This window comes from Aulonocara sp. 'chitande type north' Nkhata Bay, linkage group LG20 (genome assembly GCF_057382095.1).
Source record: "Aulonocara sp. 'chitande type north' Nkhata Bay isolate Kocher_YH1m ecotype deep benthic linkage group LG20, A_spYH_male_GT1.1, whole genome shotgun sequence".
Lineage (NCBI taxonomy): Eukaryota > Metazoa > Chordata > Actinopteri > Cichliformes > Cichlidae > Aulonocara > Aulonocara sp. 'chitande type north' Nkhata Bay.
In genome coordinates this window covers 29,276,099-29,295,216 of record NC_141363.1, presented here as the reverse complement: position 1 = coordinate 29,295,216, position 19,118 = coordinate 29,276,099, and the positions used below count along the sequence as shown (strand labels likewise).

Below are 19,118 nucleotides of genomic sequence, written 5' to 3'. Positions count from 1 at the left end.
GTGATTGTTCAGAGAGTTCCTTGATAGAAAGACATTTGCATAAGCAGAAATATTAAACACAATCTAACAATAACAGCTTGTTTTCACAACTCATTGTGGTGTTGTGATGTGATTGTTCAGAGAGTTCCTTGATAGAAAGACATTTGCATAAGCAGAAATATTAAACACAATCTAACAATAACAGCTTGTTTTCACAACTCATTGTGGTGTTGTGATGTGATTGTTCAGAGAGTTCCTTGATAGAAAGACATTTGCATAAGCAGAAATATTAAACACAATCTAACAATAACAGCTTGTTTTCACAACTCATTGTGGTGTTGTGATGTGACTGTTCAGAGAGTTCATGATAGAAAGACGTTTGCATAAGCAGAAATATTAAACACTTATCAGTATATCACTCAGTTGCATTTCATGACAATAAAACTTAAAAATCCCCTGACAATCTGGCTTCATGGATAGATAAAGTTGGATATCACCTGCATAGCAGTGAAAATGTATGCTATGTCTTCTGACGATACTGCCTAAGGGAAGCATGTATAATGTAAACAGAATTGGTCCTAGCATTGAACCCTGTATCCAATGAATACTGAATCCATAATTAACCTTAGTGTGTGAAGAGGACTCTCCATTTACATGAGGAAATTGGAGTCTATTAGATAGATATGATATAAACCACTGCAGCGTAGAACCTGTAATACCTACAGCATGTTCTAATCGCTCTAATAGAATATTATGGTCGACAGTATCGAACGCTGCACTAAGGTCTAGCAGGACAAGCACAGAGATGAGTCCACTGTCAGAGGCCATAAGAAGATCATTTGTAACCTTCACTAAAGCTGTTTCTGTGCTGTGCTGAGCTCTGAAACCTGACTGAAACTCTTCAAATAAACCATTCCTCTGCAGATGATCTGTTAGCTGTTTGACAACTACTCTTTCAAGGATTTTTGATATGAAAGGAAGGTTGGAGATTGGCCTATAATTAGCTAAGATCGCTGGGCAGGAACAGTACAAAATAATTACTGAAAAAATAATTTGTTGGTAGCTGTAATCAGTCTACTGCCTTTCCATTTTCTCTTTCACAACATTTTTTACTTCAGCTTTCTGAAGTTACTGTCATGGTCCTGAGCCTGCCGACTCAGTGTTTTGTTTCCTTATGCTTTTGTTCATTCCGAGTATGTATTCTGTTGTGATTTGCCATTTGTTAGGTTTCTGTTCTTTGCCTGCCTGCTCCCACTTCTCTGTGTTCCCTGTCTGTCCATGGTGTTATTGTGTCTACTTATGAGTCTGCCTGTCAAGTTCAGTGTCCTGTCTGGTTCTTTGTGTCTGTTAGTTTCCTGTTTTATTCTGAAAGTCTGTATTCAATGTCAGTGTATTTAGTTTCACTGTTAGATTAAATAGTTAAACATTTGTCATTTTTATATGTACCATTTGTCCATTGTTTTTAACCCTGTGAAAGGAATTCTTTCTTTCCTCCCATACCCAGATTCTCGAGGTTCTGGGTGCAAGGTTGAAGTGTTTTATCACAGGAACGTCCTTTTGAAGATCTGTTTGATGTTTGGTAGAGCTTCCTACCCTTTGTATGGTTTCACTGTGTTATCTTTGGTAAACCATACATTGGGTGTGGGGGAAGTCTACTCTCTTTATGACCAAGGATGTTGTTCCTGCTTTTAGGTTTTATGACCCTTTGATCAAAACACACACACACACACACACACACACACACACACACACACACACACACACACACACACACACACACTTACATACAGTCCTTGTCTATGTAACCAAAAGGGGTTGCAGGGGGAGGTGTTTTGTAAACTATTGTTTGAAGTTTGTCAATAAAAGGCGGCGAGAGGAGGCCACCAGTGTGGTCATTTCAACGTGCTGGTCACAGATGAGAGGCCTCCCTTGCGCAAGAAATCGATCGAACGTTGTTGCCTTGCTTTTCTTTCATGGGAATAAGTCTTAGATACAGCGGGGTCTGAGTTTAGACCCAACATTCACCTCTCCTGTCCTGTCGTTAGGTTCATGTGTGTCAGCTGTGCTCCCATGTGTGGCCACTTCCCCTGATCATCCCTCATGTGTATTTAGTCTCTGTGTTTCATGTAATCTGTGTCGCATCGTCTGTGTTCCCACGCGCCGTGTTTCCATGCTCCGTGTTGCCATGCCCAGTCTTTTGTATCCCCAGCCATAGCCTTACCATAGTTTGTTCCCAGTTTAGGTTTCTGTTTAGTTACTGCTCTTGTGCTGCCCTCATTCTTGTTTGTTTCTTTCGTGATCATCAGCCACAATAAAAGGCTCGCTTTTGTTTAGGTTCACTCCCGTATCCTCACTTGTGTTTGCACCTGGGTCCACCACACACATCTCCGCACGGTCTGTCTCCACAAACCGTGACAGTTACTTTCATCCCATTTTCTTGATATGATTAAATGGCTATGAAAATAGTCTCCCGAGCATCTTTAAGTTGTGTCTGATTGCACAACAAAAAAGGAAAGAAAAAAACATGATGATGAGGAAGACTTGACTATAAAACAAGAAATACTTTATTTATGTTCATGCATTGGGCGTGTCCAACATTGTTCAGACTTGTTTTACCAATTGTTTAAGCTCATACACGTGTTTTAAACAAGTCATGTGTACACTTAACTTGATGCTTGGACTTACTGGGTATTTATGTATCAACATTTGTATATTTACGTCATCCTTCTCATATGAGAGTTTCATATTTTATTTGAACAAAATCAGTGGTTAATCAGTGGCTGTTGATCAATAGTCATGACAATTTGCATATTATTGATCAAGAAACTGACCTCACAGCCCATTGTTTAATCAGTAGGTTTGTTTCAGTCACTGTGCAAAGAAATCACTTGCAATACAGGGAGTGCAGAATTATTAGGCAAGTTGTATTTTTGAGGAATAATTTTATTATTGAACAACAACCATGTTCTCAATGAACCCAAAAAACTCATTAATATCAAAGCTGAATGTTTTTGGAAGTAGTTTTTAGTTTGTTTTTAGTTTTAGCTATTTTAGGGGGATATCTGTGTGTGCAGGTGACTATTACTGTGCATAATTATTAGGCAACTTAACAAAAAACAAATATATACCCATTTCAGTTATTTATTTTTACCAGTGAAACCAATATAACATCTCCACATTCACAAATATACATTTCTGACATTCAAAAACAAATCAGTGACCAATATAGCCACCTTTCTTTCCAAGGACACTCAAAAGCCTGCCATCCATGGATTCTGTCAGTGTTTTGATCTGTTCACCATCAACATTGCGTGCAGCAGCAACCACAGCCTCCCAGACACTGTTCAGAGAGGTGTACTGTTTTCCCTCCTTGTAAATCTCACATTTGATGATGGACCACAGGTTCTCAATGGGGTTCAGATCAGGTGAACAAGGAGGCCATGTCATTAGTTTTTCTTCTTTTATACCCTTTCTTGCCAGCCATGCTGTGGAGTACTTGGACGCGTGTGATGGAGCATTGTCCTGCATGAAAATCATGTTTTTCTTGAAGGATGCAGACTTCTTCCTGTAGCACTGCTTGAAGAAGGTGTCTTCCAGAACCTGGCAGTAGGACTGGGAGTTGAGCTTGACTTCATCCTCAACCCGAAAAGGCCCCACAAGCTCATCTTTGATGATACCAGCCCAAACCAGTACTCCACCTCCACCTTGCTGGCGTCTGAGTCGGACTGGAGCTCTGTGCCCTTTACCAATCCAGCCACGGGCCCATCCATCTGGCCCATCAAGACTCACTCTCATTTCATCAGTCCATAAAACCTTAGAAAAATCAGTCTCGAGATATTTCTTGGCCCAGTCTTGACGTTTCAGCTTGTGTGTCTTGTTCAGTGGTGGTCGTCTTTCAGCCTTTCTTACCTTGGCCATGTCTCTGAGTATTACACACCCTGTGCTTTTGGGCACTCCAGTGATGTTGCAGCTCTGAAATATGGCCAAACTGGTGGCAAGTTGCATCTTGGCAGCTGCACGCTTGACTTTTCTCAGTTCATGGGCAGTTATTTTGCGCCTTGGTTTTTCCACACGCTTCTTGCGACCCTGTTGACTATTTTAAATGAAACGCTTGATTGTTCGATGATCACACTTCAGAAGCTTTGCAATTTTGAGACTGCTGCATCCCTCTGCAAGATATCTCACTATTTTTGACTTTTCTGAGCCTGTCAAGTCCTTCTTTTGACCCATTTTGCCAAAGGAAAGGACGTTGCCTAATAATTATGCACACCTGATATAGGGTGTTGATGTCATTAGACCACACCCCTTCTCATTACAGAGATTCACATCACCTAATATGCTTAATTGGTAGTAGGCTTTCGAGCGTATACAGCTTGGAGTAAGACAACATGCATGAAGAGGATGATGTGGACAAAATACTCATTTGCCTAATAATTCTGCACTCCCTGTATATGCTAGATGAACAGAATGAACTTTTTGGGATTTACTCACCTGGATGACACCGAGACACTGATGGTTGTAGCAGTTTTTGATTTTCCATATAATATCAGCACCACACACTTTACTGATACAGCACCTGGCATTCACTAGCTCTGGCCAAGATCTTGTAAGTGCACACCAGCCACAAAACACAGGAATATTGAAATTTTACAACAAAAACATGTTACAAAACACATGTGGTCTGATATATGTTATAAAGATTCTTCTCAACTTTGTGACTGCAGTGCACCTAGTTTGCTCGTAAGTTGGAGCACAACCATCTCAAGTGTGCCAAAAGCTTTTGTGGCTGTCCTGTGACACTGTGCAGCCTCTCTTCAACACAGTTGTAATCTTTCATTTCCTACAAAGTTTACAAAGGTTTCTGGTGTCTCTAAACCTCAGCTGTGGCAAAAGGGCTAACGGCAAATGGACTTGATCTCTCTGAACAATAATAATTATTACCTAAACTCCACTCCTCCAAGAGCACCACTATGGACCACTGAAAAATCACATACAATGTAAATTGCTATAAATGTCTGTTAAGTCAGTTTCATAATGAGAGCTCGTGCTACCCGGCTCCATTAGGTTTTGCATTCTAGATGCTTTTTTCCAACACTAGCCAGCAGGGATGAGTAGCAAGGCAAGGCAAGGCAAGTTTATTTGTATAGCACAATTCAACAACAAGGTGATTCAAAGTGCTTTACAGAGACATTAGAAACAAGAACAAATAAAAAGCATGATTTAAAATTGATTAAAACAAGCAAATAACCTAACTAACTAATAAACAAACAAACAAAACAGTATATAAAATCAAAACAGATAAAATCAGAACAGTAGATAAAATCAGTAGTTAAATGTAAGTTTTGAAATTTAAGCTTAAAGTGTGGATTTGGTGCTTTATTCAAATGCAGCTGAGAACAGGTGAGTCTTCAACCTGGATTTAAATAAACTGAGTGTTTCAGCTGATCTGAGGCTTTCTGGGAGTTTGTTCCAGATATAAGGAGCATAAAAGCTGAATGCAGCTTCTCCGTGTCTGGTTCTGACTCTGGGAACTGATAAAAGACCGGATCCAGATGACCTGAGGGATCTGGATGGTTCATACTGGGTCAGGAGGTCATTGATGTATTTTGGTCCTAAACCATTCAGAGCTTTATAGGCCAGCATCAGAACTTTAAAGTCTATCCTCTGACGGACAGGCAGCCAGTGTAAGGACCTCAGAGCTGGACTGATGTGGTCCACTTTTTTGGTCTTAGTGAGGACTCGAGCAGCAGAGTTCTGAATGAGCTGTAGTTATCTGACTGATTTTTTAGGTAGACCTGTAAAGATGCTGTTACAGTAATCAAGCCTACTAAAGATGAATGCATGGACTAGTTTTTCCAGGTCCTGTTGAGACATCAGATCTTTTATCCTTGATATATTCTTGAGGTGATAGTAAGCTGACTTTGTTATTGTCTTAATGTGTTTTTCTAAGTTTAGGTCTGCATCCATCACTACACCCAAATTTCTCGCCTGGTTTGTGGTTTTTAGATGTATAGATTGAAGTTCTCTGGTGACCTGTAATCGTTTTTCTTTGGCGCCAAAGACTATTACCTCAGTTTTGTTTTTGTTTAGCTGGAGAAAATTGTGGCACAGCTAGTCATTGATTTCCTCAATGCATTTACCAAGAGCCTGTACAGGGCCTCGGTCTCCTGGTGACATTGTGATATATATTTGTGTGTCATCTGCATAGCTGTGATAGTTTATTTTGTTGTTGTTTATAATCTGTGCCAGTGGGAGCATGTAGATGTTAAACAGAAGGGGTCCCAAGATGGAACCTTGGGGAACTCCACATGTGATACTTGTCTGCTCAGATGTGAAGTTACCTATTGATACAAAGTATTTCCTGTTTTCTACGTATGTTTTGAACCAGTTTAGTACAGTTCCTGAAAGACCTGTCCAGTTCTCCAGTCGTTTGAGTAATATGTTGTGGTCAACTGTATCAAATGCTGCACTGAGATCCAGTAAAACTAGGACTGACATTTTTCCACTGTCTGTATTCAGACATATGTCATTAAACACTTTGGTCAGAGCGGTTTCAGTGTTGTGGTTCTGTCTAAAACCTGACTGGAAGGCATCGTAGCAATTATTCCGTTTTAAGAAGTAACTGAGCTGTTGAGAAACTGCTTTTTCAATGATCTTACTTAAAAATGGGAGATTTGAGATCGGCCTGTAGTTGTTCATTTGTGTCTTGTCAAGATTGTCCTTTTTCAGTATAGGTTTGATTACAGCAGTTTTTAGTGATTCTGGAAACACACCTGATAATAAAGAAAAGTTGACGATCTGTAACAGGTCTGACTCTAAAGTCTTTGAGACCTTTTTGAAAAAACTTGTTGGCAGGACATCTAAACAGCAGGAGGAGGAGTTCAGTTTACCTAAGATGTCCTCCAGGTCTTTGCTGTTAATAGGTTGAAACTGTTTCATGGTGTTTAAACAGTTTTTTGGTGGACACAGTACATATCCTGGATCTGCTGTTGATGTACCAATTGCTTGTCTAATTTTTTGGATTTTTTCAGTGAAGAATTTGGCAAAGTCATTGCAGGCCATGGTCGAATGAAGTTCAGCTGCCACTGACACAGGAGGGTTTGTTAGCCTGTCAACTGTAGAAAATAAGACCCGAGCATTATGGCTGTTTTTAGTGATGATGTCAGAGAAGTAGGACCTCCTTGCATTCCTCAGTTGTAAATTATAATTGTGAAGTTTCTCTTTATAAATGTCATAATGAACCTGGAGGTTTGTTTTTCTCCATCTGCGCTCAGCTTTCCTACACTCTCTTTTTTCACCAGTGTGGAGTTTCTCCATGGAGACTTTTTCCTTCCAGAGATAACCTTCACCTTAATGGGAGCAATAGTGTCCATTACATTTAACATGTTAGCATTGAAGCTATTGACGAGCTCATTGACTGACCCTCTGGGCAGGTCAGGTGTTAATGGGAAGACCTGGTTAAAAATTGCACTACTGTGTTCAGTTATACACCGTTTTGTGATCACTGTTGTTGATATATTTGTGTGGGCTGAGATTTTACTTTCAAAGAAAACACAGTAATGATCAGACAGGCCCACATCAGACACAGTAACCTTTGAAATGCTCAGGCCTTTGGAGATCAGTAGGTCAAGAGTGTGTCCTCTATTATGTGTGGCCTCTGTTACATACTGAGTCAGCCCAAAGTTGCCCAGAGTGTTACTCAGGTCTTTAGTCCCTTTGTCCTGAGGGTTGTCCACATGAATGTTAAAATCCCCAGCAATAATTACACAGTCAAAATCGTGAAATCTATGCAATTTTTAAGAATATAGTATCTGTATCATAGTTCCCTCTTATGTTCCAAAAACCGTTACTTTAAAATAATACACAACAAAGAGAAAAGTAACTTTATTTTGATTGGACCAGAAACCAGCAGTAAACAAATCTAAAGAGGAAACAGCAGAAAGATTCTGTTATCCTTTGGTAAATTGTCATGTAGAGACCATGTCATGTTATATAATAAATAATGATTTTTCAAATCATAGCAGTAGCCTTTATCCAAACCATTGAGCCAAGTTGAGCTATATAGTCTGATTATTGTGAAAATGTGTGATATATAGTTTAATCATCAAACTACTTTAGTTTGTCGATTTACCTGTTTTTAAATCTCTGCAGTAACACAAAAAAACCCCTAATTTCTCAGTGTTTCCCATCTTCATTTCATGGAGTTGCTCTGTCTCGATCCTGTAGATATAAAAGGACACAGACAAGTTCATTAGTACAACCAAAAGGTCAAAAGTGTAATGCTAACTCGAGGCTCTGACAGGATACGCAGGTTTAACTGCAGCTTTCTTCTTTATGTTCTCATCACATTGCTTGTAACATGGTAATGCCTGTCACTGCCATTGAACAGAATAAAGTGTTACCTCAGTTAGGAAGTCATTTTTGTGACACCAGCTTTGAAAGCAGAACTTAGCATCTCTCAGACTCGCTGAGTTCTTACAGTAAACTCTGAGGATCTTCTCAGCAAAGCACACTGGGAGAAGCTTGGACACCTGACAACAAGGACAGTAACATAAAAGCTGTTTTACAGAGACATCTACAGAAAGAACACACAGCTCATGCAAAGACATGCAGTAGTTCTGACCTGTTCTCTGGAAATCTTGAATGCTTCAGTAGGCTTAGCCTTAGTGTAGAAATATGTGGTATTGATGGGGTCCTTGTTTTTCATCCCATAGTCCAAAGTGACAACCTAAACGAGCAGTGTTCACATGTACATTATGACTCAGTCGAGGTTGGCAACACAATTTAGCTAAAAAAACAAAACAAAAGCCAAGATTTTAAGAATTAATTACTGAGTATAATTAGAATAAAAACTCACTATAATTTCAAAGTTGTCTTTTGGAATGACTTTAACCAGTTCATTTTCCAAGCTGTCCTTCATCTTCTGACAGATGGAGGAAAGAACATGTGCTGTCATTGTGTTATCATTGTTTTGCTGATCTCTTTTTATGATCACTTTTCACTCTTACTTTTATTTCCTCTTGGTCTTCTTTCTTGAGCTGAGAAAGGGAGAGAAGAGTCACATCATCTCTCTTTTTTAGCGCACTCACACACCACAAATATTGTAATCAACTTTATTTTTTACAGCAATAAAATAAAATGCAGGTGACTATGAATGACTCACTTAGGATTTAAATAGTTTCAAAATGGTATCAAGATCAGCTATGATGAATTCAGTTTAACTCTGTCTCAAATATTGAGAACATCGGGCAGTACAGTGGCGTGGTGATTAGCACTGTTCCCTCACACCAAGAAGGTCCTGAGTTCAACTTCGCATCTGGCCAGGACCTTTCTGTGTGGAGTTTAATGTTCTTTTGGAGGTTTTCTCCAGGTACTCCAGCTTCCTCCCACAGTCCAATGACATGTAAGTAGTGGGGTTAGGTTAAGTGGGGAATCTAAATTGCCCGCAGGTGGGTATGGTTGTCTGTCTCCCTGCATAAGCCCTGCGTCAGGCTGGCTCACTGCTTTTGGCTAGTTTTGCTTTTGGCAAGGGTCAGTGTCACTACTGGAAGACTCATGCAATACATGTTCCCTACAGAGGCTGTCCAAATCTTCCAGAATGGCACATTAATACAAGCCACTGCCAGATGTTCTTCTGTGTCTCCCAGTACAGTCTCAAGAGAATGGAGGAGAATCCAGGGCATTAACAGCAGTAACTCTAGGAGAGCAGGAAAGCGCCATAGAAGGTCCCGTCCAGAGCAGTATCTGCTCTTTTGCACCACGCATTTGCCATTAAATACCAGAAATGACAAGTCTACCACTGGAACTCTGCACTTTTCACAGATGAGAGCTGAACACATAAGAAAGGCTCACATTGGACAGCTGTGAAAGGGTCTGGAGAAGCCATGGAAAATGTGATGCTGCCTGTAACATTGTTTAGCATGACCAGTTTGAGGTTTTATAAGTGATGGTCTGGGGAGCCATATCCATGGAGAGACACACAAACCTCTACAGGTTATGCAACAGATCTTGGGTTGAAGTCCCACGCTTACAGGCCCTATGCTGGTGCATTGGGTCCTAGATTCCTCCTGGTGCATGACAATATCAGTCCTGATGTGGTGGGAGTATGCAGGCAGTTCCCGGAGGACAATTTCCATTTATTTTACGGCTAGATACTAGCCTGTACAGGCCTTTACACATCTACAGTAATTTCCTGCCTTTTTTCTAATGTAAATCTTACAGAAGCTTTTTAGTTCAAACTCTCAATGTACACCTGGTAGTCTGTTGGGATCGAGTTTGAATTACGTTCATACCATAAACGAACCTTCTCCAAAAGCCCCTTTTTATTAGTACCTAATTGGATCTACTCGCCACAGTTTTCAGGGTTTTCTATTAGGTCATAGTACCTTGTACCAGGTACTAAAACAGCGCCTGCTCAGTCAGAGTTCAAAGCGATCTGAGCAGGTACTAAAATGTGATGTGGTCAGACCTCATGCCACCAACTGACTGGTCAGTGGTGTCACTCAATGAGTCATGAGATCATCTGATGGGGCCACAGGGTCTTGGTGCAGTTGTTTTGGTCCACACCTGAAAACAATAAAAATAAACTAACAGATGCAGCAAAATGTGTCAAACTAACCACCATGTTAGCTGCTGCCCCAGCTGTGAAGAGGTGGGGAAGAGAAGAGCAGTGATGAGAATAACAGCATTTTTCAGTAACTAGTAATCTAACTCATTACTATTTCTACTGTTAGAATGCTGTTACCGTTACTAAAAAGAAAATGCTGCACGGACACATTACTATTTGTAAACACACAGACAGTTGAAGCTGTCTACAGCTTACCTGGAGCGATGGGGGCGAAACAATTGCACAAGTGCTGCTGATTGGCTGAGAAAGAAAACTAGTAAACCATGGTAACATGACCAATTTAAGATGACATAGCAACAAGATGTCATGTGAACCCAAGACAAGCCTCAGTGTCCATTTTTGTGTTTAAAGTGAGGTATTCAGACTATATACCAATTTTTAAATTGTGTTGACAAGAACACGTAAAACCAGAGCCATGATAAAAAATGTTCGCATTTTTTTTTTTCCTGAATGCTATTGTCAAATTTACATCTAAGGACAGCGCTAGCAAGCACTCTCTGCTTATGACCAAACAAATATAAAATAAAAAACACCCCTTTCCTATTGGTGGAAAAATGTACCATGTCAACCAATCAAAAAAATCATATGGCAACATGGGGCATTTGTTGTTTAGGAAGAAGGGTAATTTTTTTAGAGTGACGGGAGCGAGAGAGAGTGAGAGTTTTGAGATGTGAGATTTGTGACATTTAATGTGTTTGGAGTGTGTAGTTAGTGTGTAGTTGCTAGTTTTTTTGTGTGTGTGTGTCAGAACAATGAGGCGACTGGTGAATGTCACAGTTGCAGCTAAAAAGTCACCAGAGACAGATTACAGTGTAAATGTTGTCTCTAGGTGGAAAATGGGATGAGTGATACACCTCGTGCAGTCAGGCCAGCAGGTATCAGGTTTGAGATGATGTCTTCTGTCTTGGAGTGGCACAAATAATTTGTATGGCATCTTATTTGATGCAGAACACCAGATTGTTCTGTAAATAGTTTGAAATGGCCATAAAAGAATCCCATGGCTGCAAATAGTTGCAAATAACTATTTGCAATAACTGTCGTTTGTTTATAAATTTACAATTTATATTTACATTTCAAGTTATGATCTGTTAAACATGTTTGTGGTTGTTACAGTAAAAAATATAACCTTTTCTACTCAGATCTTATGTTTTTTGTCTGATTTTAGATCAATTATGGTAATTGTGTCAAAATGAAAAACTAACTGTAAATTCAGAAATATGAGGTTGTGCTGAAAAGAATGATACCAAATGACAGCAAAGCAAGATAAATAGTTTTTAAAGGTGATATGCAGAGGTAGGTGGGCCAAAAAAGCCTGGGCCAAGTTTTTGTCCCAGTCCATCCCTGATTGCACACCTTGGCTTCACCCATAAACTGGTACAGGTCTCGAGACATGATCCTCTGCAGAATCATCCTTGCTTCCTCCAGAGGAGAGGGAGTGAATTCATTTGAACAAGAACAAGGGTGGAGTATTCTTTCAATCATTTGATCTGCAGAGTAAACAGACAAATAAAGTTAAGATCAGGTCAATTCAAGTAAACCAAAGAAACATTCACAACTTCATCAGTAATGTCATATAAAGAAAGACACACAAAAAATTGATTAACATTAATAAACAAAACAAAATAAGCAAGCGATAAAGCAAGCAAAGCATTAGTAATACTGCAGTATTAAATAAATAAATTTACAGTTTACTATAAACTAGTAGAGACGTATCCGTCATACTGAAGAATCAACCTGACATCATGGCAAATCCTGTAATAGTCACGCCAGTCAACAGTTTTTTTTTTCCATCCTGTGCATCTCCAAAGTGTGAAAAAAAAAAACCCCACAAATGCAGAAGTTGCAGTAAGTTGCAATAAACTGCAGTAACAGCAGAGTGAGATTTTTTTTTTCAATTTCAAACCAACATGAAAATAATCATTGGTATTTTAAACAGATGTTGTTAATTCATTTACATACATATTAGCCACCTTCTTTAATAGTTTCTGAATAGAAAATGAAATATATATAAAATATATATGAAATATATAAAATAATATATATAAATACGGTATATAAAATATATGAAATATAAAATGAAATATGTAGAGCATGTTTTCCACTACCTGTCAGCTTTGTGTAGGCTTCCATGTCAGTTTTAGCTTTGGAGAGACAGAACGTTGTCCCTCCTGAACCTTTAGTCAGGATGTACTGATCTGCTTTCAAGAGGGCGTCTTTGATCCTGGATAAAAAAAAAGACCCAGTATATGACTTTATGGGAACTCTGTAGATGAAATAAATGTTGTCTTACAATAGAATTACACAGTTGGTACTTACATAATTTCTACACTCTTGGTTACTCTGTGCTGGTAGGCTCTTCTGTGGAGAGAGTTCCTTGTGTGGAACATGTCATACAGGTTTGCCACTTCCTGTTGAGACCATCGCCTATAGTTTAGTCACAGCCAATCAGATAATGAATTACTCATTAAAAACTGATAAAAAGCAGGGATCCACACCTTGTCTCTAGAGCAAATGTGCTTCCTCCCATTCACATCACACACCCTGGCAAACATGATGAAGCGTTGATGGTCAAAGTTGTTCCGGATGCCCAGGTGGTGGCAGTCCCTGAGATACGAGTGAGGAATTACATCAATTTAATTACATTTATTATGGTAAACCCTCCAAAACACCTTTAAGACTTGCTGTAGATAGAAATACTGAGTTTGTCATCAACACAAGTCCCACCTGGCAAAGTAGTCGAATTTGTCCACATCAATCCCATTTTGCTTGTTTGACACAATTTCATAGAGGAAGGATTTATTCTTATCTCGACCTTCATACGGCCACTGTGGAGACGACACCAGAATTGACGTTCGTGACAGCGATGATAACGAATGGTTTCATAATATTCAGACAGTAACTGGCCAGTACCTCAGCGTCATCAATCTTTAGAGGTTTAATCATCTCCTTGATAAATGTCAGGTCAGGTGGGAGTATCAGTCCATAACGCTCCATCTCTTGTGCCAGACTATTCGCCACCACCAGATGATCAAACATCTCTAAAGAGGCATCCTCATGCTGCAAGAGATACATTATTATTGTTTATATTAAGAACAGAATTCAAATGGTTGAAAGTTTAAAATGATCAGATACAACATACAGAATCAAATTTGAGCACATGACCATCTCTTAATAGAGGTAATTAGTGTCAGTATTCCAGTTTTAACCAGAGGTTCTCAACTTTTATGAGTCAGACATGACATAACAGTGGTATGGCTTCTTCTAGCAGAAAATGATGTTTGTTTGTTTGTGCTGATAATTGTTAACACTGTGTTGTTTCTATCATTTAGTGCCATGTGTACTTTATTTCCTCAAGATGGCATCTGACAGTGTTTTCAAATATATTTGATTTTTGTGGGTGGCCATTATGTCGCGTCTCACAGTAGAGAAAAAAAAATTTTTTCACGTACCTTCCAGTCTTTATGTTCTGGGTCTGCTTCGGGGTTGAACATTCCATCAAAAAGATGGGAAAAAGGTCCATGTCCTTCATGGAGAAACAAATGTAAAAAAAATAAAATAATAATTAAAGCCTCCTGTTATAGTTCTCTCACACACACACACACACACACACACACACACACACACACACACACACACACACACTGACCATTTGCCTTTTTCATTTTACCAAGCATGTTTTATTTTACACTGGCTAGTATTATAAACTTGATGCTATTAGAGTGAAAGACGTGCAGCACTTACCCAGGTCATGACAGAGACCTGCAATTTGCACACAAAGGACGTCTCGTTCACTGATGTCGAGTTCTGGCTGTTTCAGCTTCAGAGTTTTTGCAAGTTCTCCTGCTAAGTGCCCCACCCTGTATCACCAAAAACCACACACACACACACACACACACACTTCATCATGCAGCACTGAAAGAAAAGCATTACTAGTGTATCTGACTGTAAACAAGTGGACATACCCTATTGAGTGTTCAAAGCGGTTGTGCGATGCTCCTGGAAAAACGAAATAACCGCCCCCAAGCTGCTTTATGTTTCGTAGTCTCTGAAACTGAGGTGTGTCTATGATCTTGACAAGTAGTGGATGTAACTCGATGTGGCCATGGATGGGATCATTAAACACCTGTGTGAAGAGAAATGAACAAAAAATAGACAAACTTGGAGGGTTTTGGAGGACTTGGCCTCAGATTTTCGTTCAGCACTCACTTCTTGGTGAGTAAACACTGTCTCATGCTAGGTCAAATTTTCTGTCACCTTGCCTTTGACCAAGGCACTGGCAGCTGGCCAGCCTACTGACATTATGTCTAAGGTGAGTTAAATATAAAGATTGGATTTCCCTAAAAAGATCATCAAATGATATCTTACATAGACAAATATACACATGATACACATATATTATGAATTCACATTTTTATGAAGTGCTAATCACAACAGTAAGTTAGACCACACACCAAAGACCATATTATAGAAGATACTTTCATGTTACGTCACCTTGTTTAAATCTTTGATGTTCAAGTGCTTCTCCATAGTGCTGTAAATGTTTAAATGACCAAAGATTACAGTTTTGCACAACATGCATTCTGGATATAAAAGGAAGCAGTCAATGAATGTAATTGTAATTTTTCAATACTGGTCAAGTATGAGAACTTACCAGTTCTTCCAGTTTTTTATTGAAGCTCTGACACTTCAGTTCTCTGAATTAAAGCACAGAACAAATAAACAACTTTTTAAGTTAAAAAATAAATCATAGAATCTATTTATAAACAAACATTTTCTAATCTTCTGACTCATCAAAGTAGCTGCCTTTAACAGATATAACAGTTGAATGTGTTTGTGCCCTTCTTTCTACATCAGAAGCCAAATATTCTTCAGAAATGTCTTCCTAACTGTTGCATAAATGTGTGGCTCTTCTGGGTTTCTTTGCTTCCACTCTTCCGTCCAGTTCATTCCAAACCAGCTCGATGTGGTTTAAGTCTGGAGACTGTGCTGGCCACTCCATGTTGTCAAGCTTGCCTTCTTGTTCTTTTTTCCTAAGATAGATCTGTAATAGCCTGGACTCGTGTTTTGGGTCATTATCTTGCTGTAGGATGAACCCCTGACCAACTAGGTGCATACCAGAGGCCACTGCAGAATGCTATGGTAGCCATTTTGGTTCAGGATGCCTCTCACTCTGTAAAAGTCACCTGTATCCAAGAAAAACACCCAAACCATGCTTCCTCCTTAATGTTTGACATTTGATGCCACAAAGTAAGGAACCAACGTTTTGCCTAATCAACAGTGAGCAAAAATCCTGCATGATGAACCAAAGATTTCACATTTTGATTCATCAGTCCATAACACCTTCCATTATTCAGCAGTCCATTGGTGGCATTTCATGGCCCAGGCAAACCTTTTTTTTCATGTTTTGATGTCTAAGTAGACTTTTTTGCATTGATGTGTTTTTGTATTGATATAGACTAACCATGACAGAGACACACAACCATTAACTTCTTTATGAATTAGAAAAAAAGATGTTAAATCTTCTGATATTATGATTTTTCTCAAATACATTAGATTAGTGCTATCACTACAGGGGACAATGCCATCCATCCATCCATTCACTTCCGCTTATCCTTTACAGGGTCGCGGGAGCCTATCTCAGCTGTCATAGGGCGAGAGGCAGGGTACACCCTGGACAGGTCGCCAGTCTGTCGCAGGGCCAACACACAGGGACAGACAACCATTCGCACTCACATTCACGCCTAGTGACAATTTGGATTATCCAATTAACCTGTCCCCACAAGCTGCATGTCTTTGGACGGTGGGAGGAAGTCGGAGTACCCGGAGGGAACCCACGCAAACAAGACCCCGGCCTGATGTTGGAATTGAACTCAGGACCTTCTTGCTGTGCGGCAACAGTGCTAACCACCGTGCCACCGTGCTAACAATTCTGCAGCCTAATTTGGTCTTGAGCTGCACGTTTACAAGGAAACAGGATGATGCTTTGCCTTCTTTTACTTTAAACGGACATCTCAGTTCAGTTCTATTCACTGACGCTGTGTGGACATTTTTAGATTTGGTAGAAACTCATTCACTGCAAAGTGTCCTGTACGTATTTCATCTACTGGCAAGCATAAGCCCCTTAATTAAAATGATACTTTCAATCATACAATACAATTATTTTTGTTATCCAAAGATTTTCACATTCAAATTTCACAAAAAAAGTAGAAACAAATATTAAAGAAGTTAATTTATTAGCTTTATTTAAAAAAATCGTTTTCGTGATTGAATTTTATGTCTGATTAATTTCTGAATTCTCAGACTGGTCCAGTGTGCAGGCCAAAATATGGGTATAAAAACATGAATTCACTTTGACTTAGAGTCTTAAACAAGTTTTTCACAGATTTAAAAACAATATTTTTGCTTTATTGTTGACAGCTGGTCTAATAAATGTGTTAAGCACTGCAACAGTATGACATGGATTCAGTCGAATATACAAAACTATTAATAAAAACAACTTTGCACGATTCGGAGGTTTGATAAATTAATCTGGGAACACTCCTGTGAGTAAAGCTTTCATACAAACATGAAATCACTTAAAATACAAGAAAATGTTATTTTATAAAGCCCACTGAGCCTGGACATAAACCCAAAGCTTCATGAGATTTTTTAAAAACAGGTATGAGATGAATAAACACCTTGAGAGAAAATATGAAACAAAGTTTGACTTACCAAATCTGCTTATGAACTAAACAATAGTAGTAAAGCACTCCGAGATCTCCCGAGTGACGACAAAGATTTTTTTCCTTTCAATGTGGAAACGTTCACGTGATCTCTTTTTTTTTGGGCTTTGTTTTGCTTTAGTCTGATGTCACTGAATGCGTTTCACATTCAGTCACCTTGCTTATTCTGTAATCGGGTGTCATTACACTGACTACAGTACTACTGACGCTGTGATAAAGCCCCGTGAATATGTCGAATCTTTCCAGCCAATTGCTTCGCCCAAACGCAGATCACACGAAGCCCCGTTCAACAGCTCATTTGGAAATACTGACATCTGCTGGTCATTCACTGTACAGCAGCCCTGCTGTGATATATCAGTGAGTATGTGAACGTGATCATGTATCAATTGCAGAATACCCTTATGAGGTGTGTGTGTGTGTGTGTGTGTGTGTGTGTGTGTGTGTGTGTGTGTGTGTGTGTGTGTGTGTGTGTGTGTGTGTGTGTGTGTGTGTGTGTGTGTGTGAGTGAGAGAGTGAGAGAGAAACTAGCCATCCTATTTGAGAAGATGTATGCTATCATTGGATGGTATTATGTCAAATTATGTCAAATGCTCACAAAATACTGATAATTTTAGCATTTTTAGTGGCTCCATAATCTCCTCGGAATCACCTCAAACCCAGATCATGTAAAACACTCCCTGTAATGTATTTTCAACAGCTTGAATCACATAATGAGGGAGTCTCGTTGTTTCAGAGAAAGGGGGCCTCGTTTGTCTTTGGTCAGATGACATTCTGAAGAACTACCTACACAGTTTAGGACAAAGAAAATTGTACACAATGGTCATCAAGAATGGGGTGCAAAAGAAAGGAGATGTGAAACCCTAAAGAAGCAAAATTGAGATTTCAGTGTTTCCTTTTTTGATCATCAAATTATCTTTTTATCCAGGGGATACATCATATGATGTTCAGCTGCACATTTGTGAGGTAAGAAAACTTTCTTTACCCCTGTTTACTTGCACTATGATCAGTGTAGAATGGATGTTTTCACAGCAGGTATGGACAGGCATATAATCACAGCTTCCAACAGTGTTTCAGTATTACTATTGTAATGGAGTATTCGTTTTAAAAATGCTGTTTTAAAAGAGACTTGAAAAAAGGTGATTTTAAGCATTCCACAATATCTTTTCCAGAATTTGCATAACTTAAAGCACATTATGTCAGTTTGTTTTAAGAAGCAGGGTTGTAGCCATTTCATTATGATGTCACTCTCAAAGATCACAGAGCAGATCACACAGCATTTGTAGCAGGGGCGATTCTAGAATCAGAGCTTTGGGGGTGTTGAGCATCCAGAGAGCTGCCCAGCCAGGCAAGATAAACCTGTCTCTGTCAGTCCCTGCATCCTTAAATGTTGCCCCGAGTTCTCTCTGACTGTCACTTTGGTGCATTTAAACCCCTCTTCCTCTGATCTGTGTTGAGCTTTTGGAGCAGGTGAGTAAGTGACGGAAGTGACGGACAAGGTAAGCGACTCATGTTGTAACTCTCAATTTTAAATACACGTAGACATTGAGGGCTAGCAGGAGGGACCATGCGCTTACCTGCTGCTCTCTGGCAGGTAGCTCCATGCCCTCCTGGGTTTTAAATGCACCTTAGAACACACATGCATCAACATTACAATGAGCGGGTGGAGGGAGGTTTGGAGTCTTCTCTCACCCCCGTTCTCTGCGACCTGCTGGAGCAGGGGGGCTAGGACTAGGAGGAGGAGTTGGCCGTCCGACTGCGGTCTGGAGTGTGGAGCCTTCCTGCTGCTGCGG

At 39.6% G+C, this 19,118-nt stretch overlaps 1 protein-coding gene across 2 annotated transcripts; it reads right to left on the bottom strand.

Annotated features, from left to right (window-relative positions):
* Nucleotides 1-7,890: 7,890 nt before the first annotated feature.
* On the bottom strand, nucleotides 7,891-17,514 carry LOC147305877 (deoxynucleoside triphosphate triphosphohydrolase SAMHD1-like). Of its 2 annotated transcripts, XM_086276743.1 has the most exons (17): nucleotides 17,318-17,514; nucleotides 15,258-15,300; nucleotides 15,098-15,137; nucleotides 14,569-14,729; nucleotides 14,348-14,463; nucleotides 14,056-14,129; nucleotides 13,517-13,663; nucleotides 13,331-13,431; nucleotides 13,102-13,210; nucleotides 12,923-13,014; nucleotides 12,712-12,827; nucleotides 11,960-12,093; nucleotides 8,988-9,017; nucleotides 8,837-8,902; nucleotides 8,603-8,707; nucleotides 8,382-8,510; nucleotides 7,891-8,199 (listed from the first exon to the last, which is right to left on the bottom strand). In XM_086276743.1, exons 3-17 carry the CDS (start codon nucleotides 15,131-15,133, stop codon nucleotides 8,176-8,178), a joined length of 1,440 nt encoding a protein of 479 aa, XP_086132869.1. In that variant the 5' UTR covers nucleotides 15,134-15,137; nucleotides 15,258-15,300; nucleotides 17,318-17,514; the 3' UTR covers nucleotides 7,891-8,175. The 2 variants fall into 2 exon arrangements, with proteins under 2 accessions (XP_086132869.1, XP_086132868.1); XM_086276742.1 differs by lacking the exons at nucleotides 7,891-8,199; nucleotides 15,258-15,300; nucleotides 17,318-17,514 and having other exon boundaries at nucleotides 8,352-8,510; nucleotides 15,098-15,181.
* Nucleotides 17,515-19,118: the final 1,604 nt, after the last annotated feature.

Coding starts and splice junctions, on each gene's coding strand:
- LOC147305877 (XM_086276742.1), bottom strand. CDS start 15,181: ATGTTGTGCAAAACTGTAATCTTTGGTCATTTAAACATTTACAGCACT. Junction 14,130..14,347: donor AGGTCTCTGTCATGACCTGG/GTAAGTGCTGCA, acceptor TTCTCCATGAAG/GACATGGACCTTTTTCCCAT. Junction 13,015..13,101: donor ACATTTGCTCTAGAGACAAG/GTGTGGATCCCT, acceptor TGGTCTCAACAG/GAAGTGGCAAACCTGTATGA.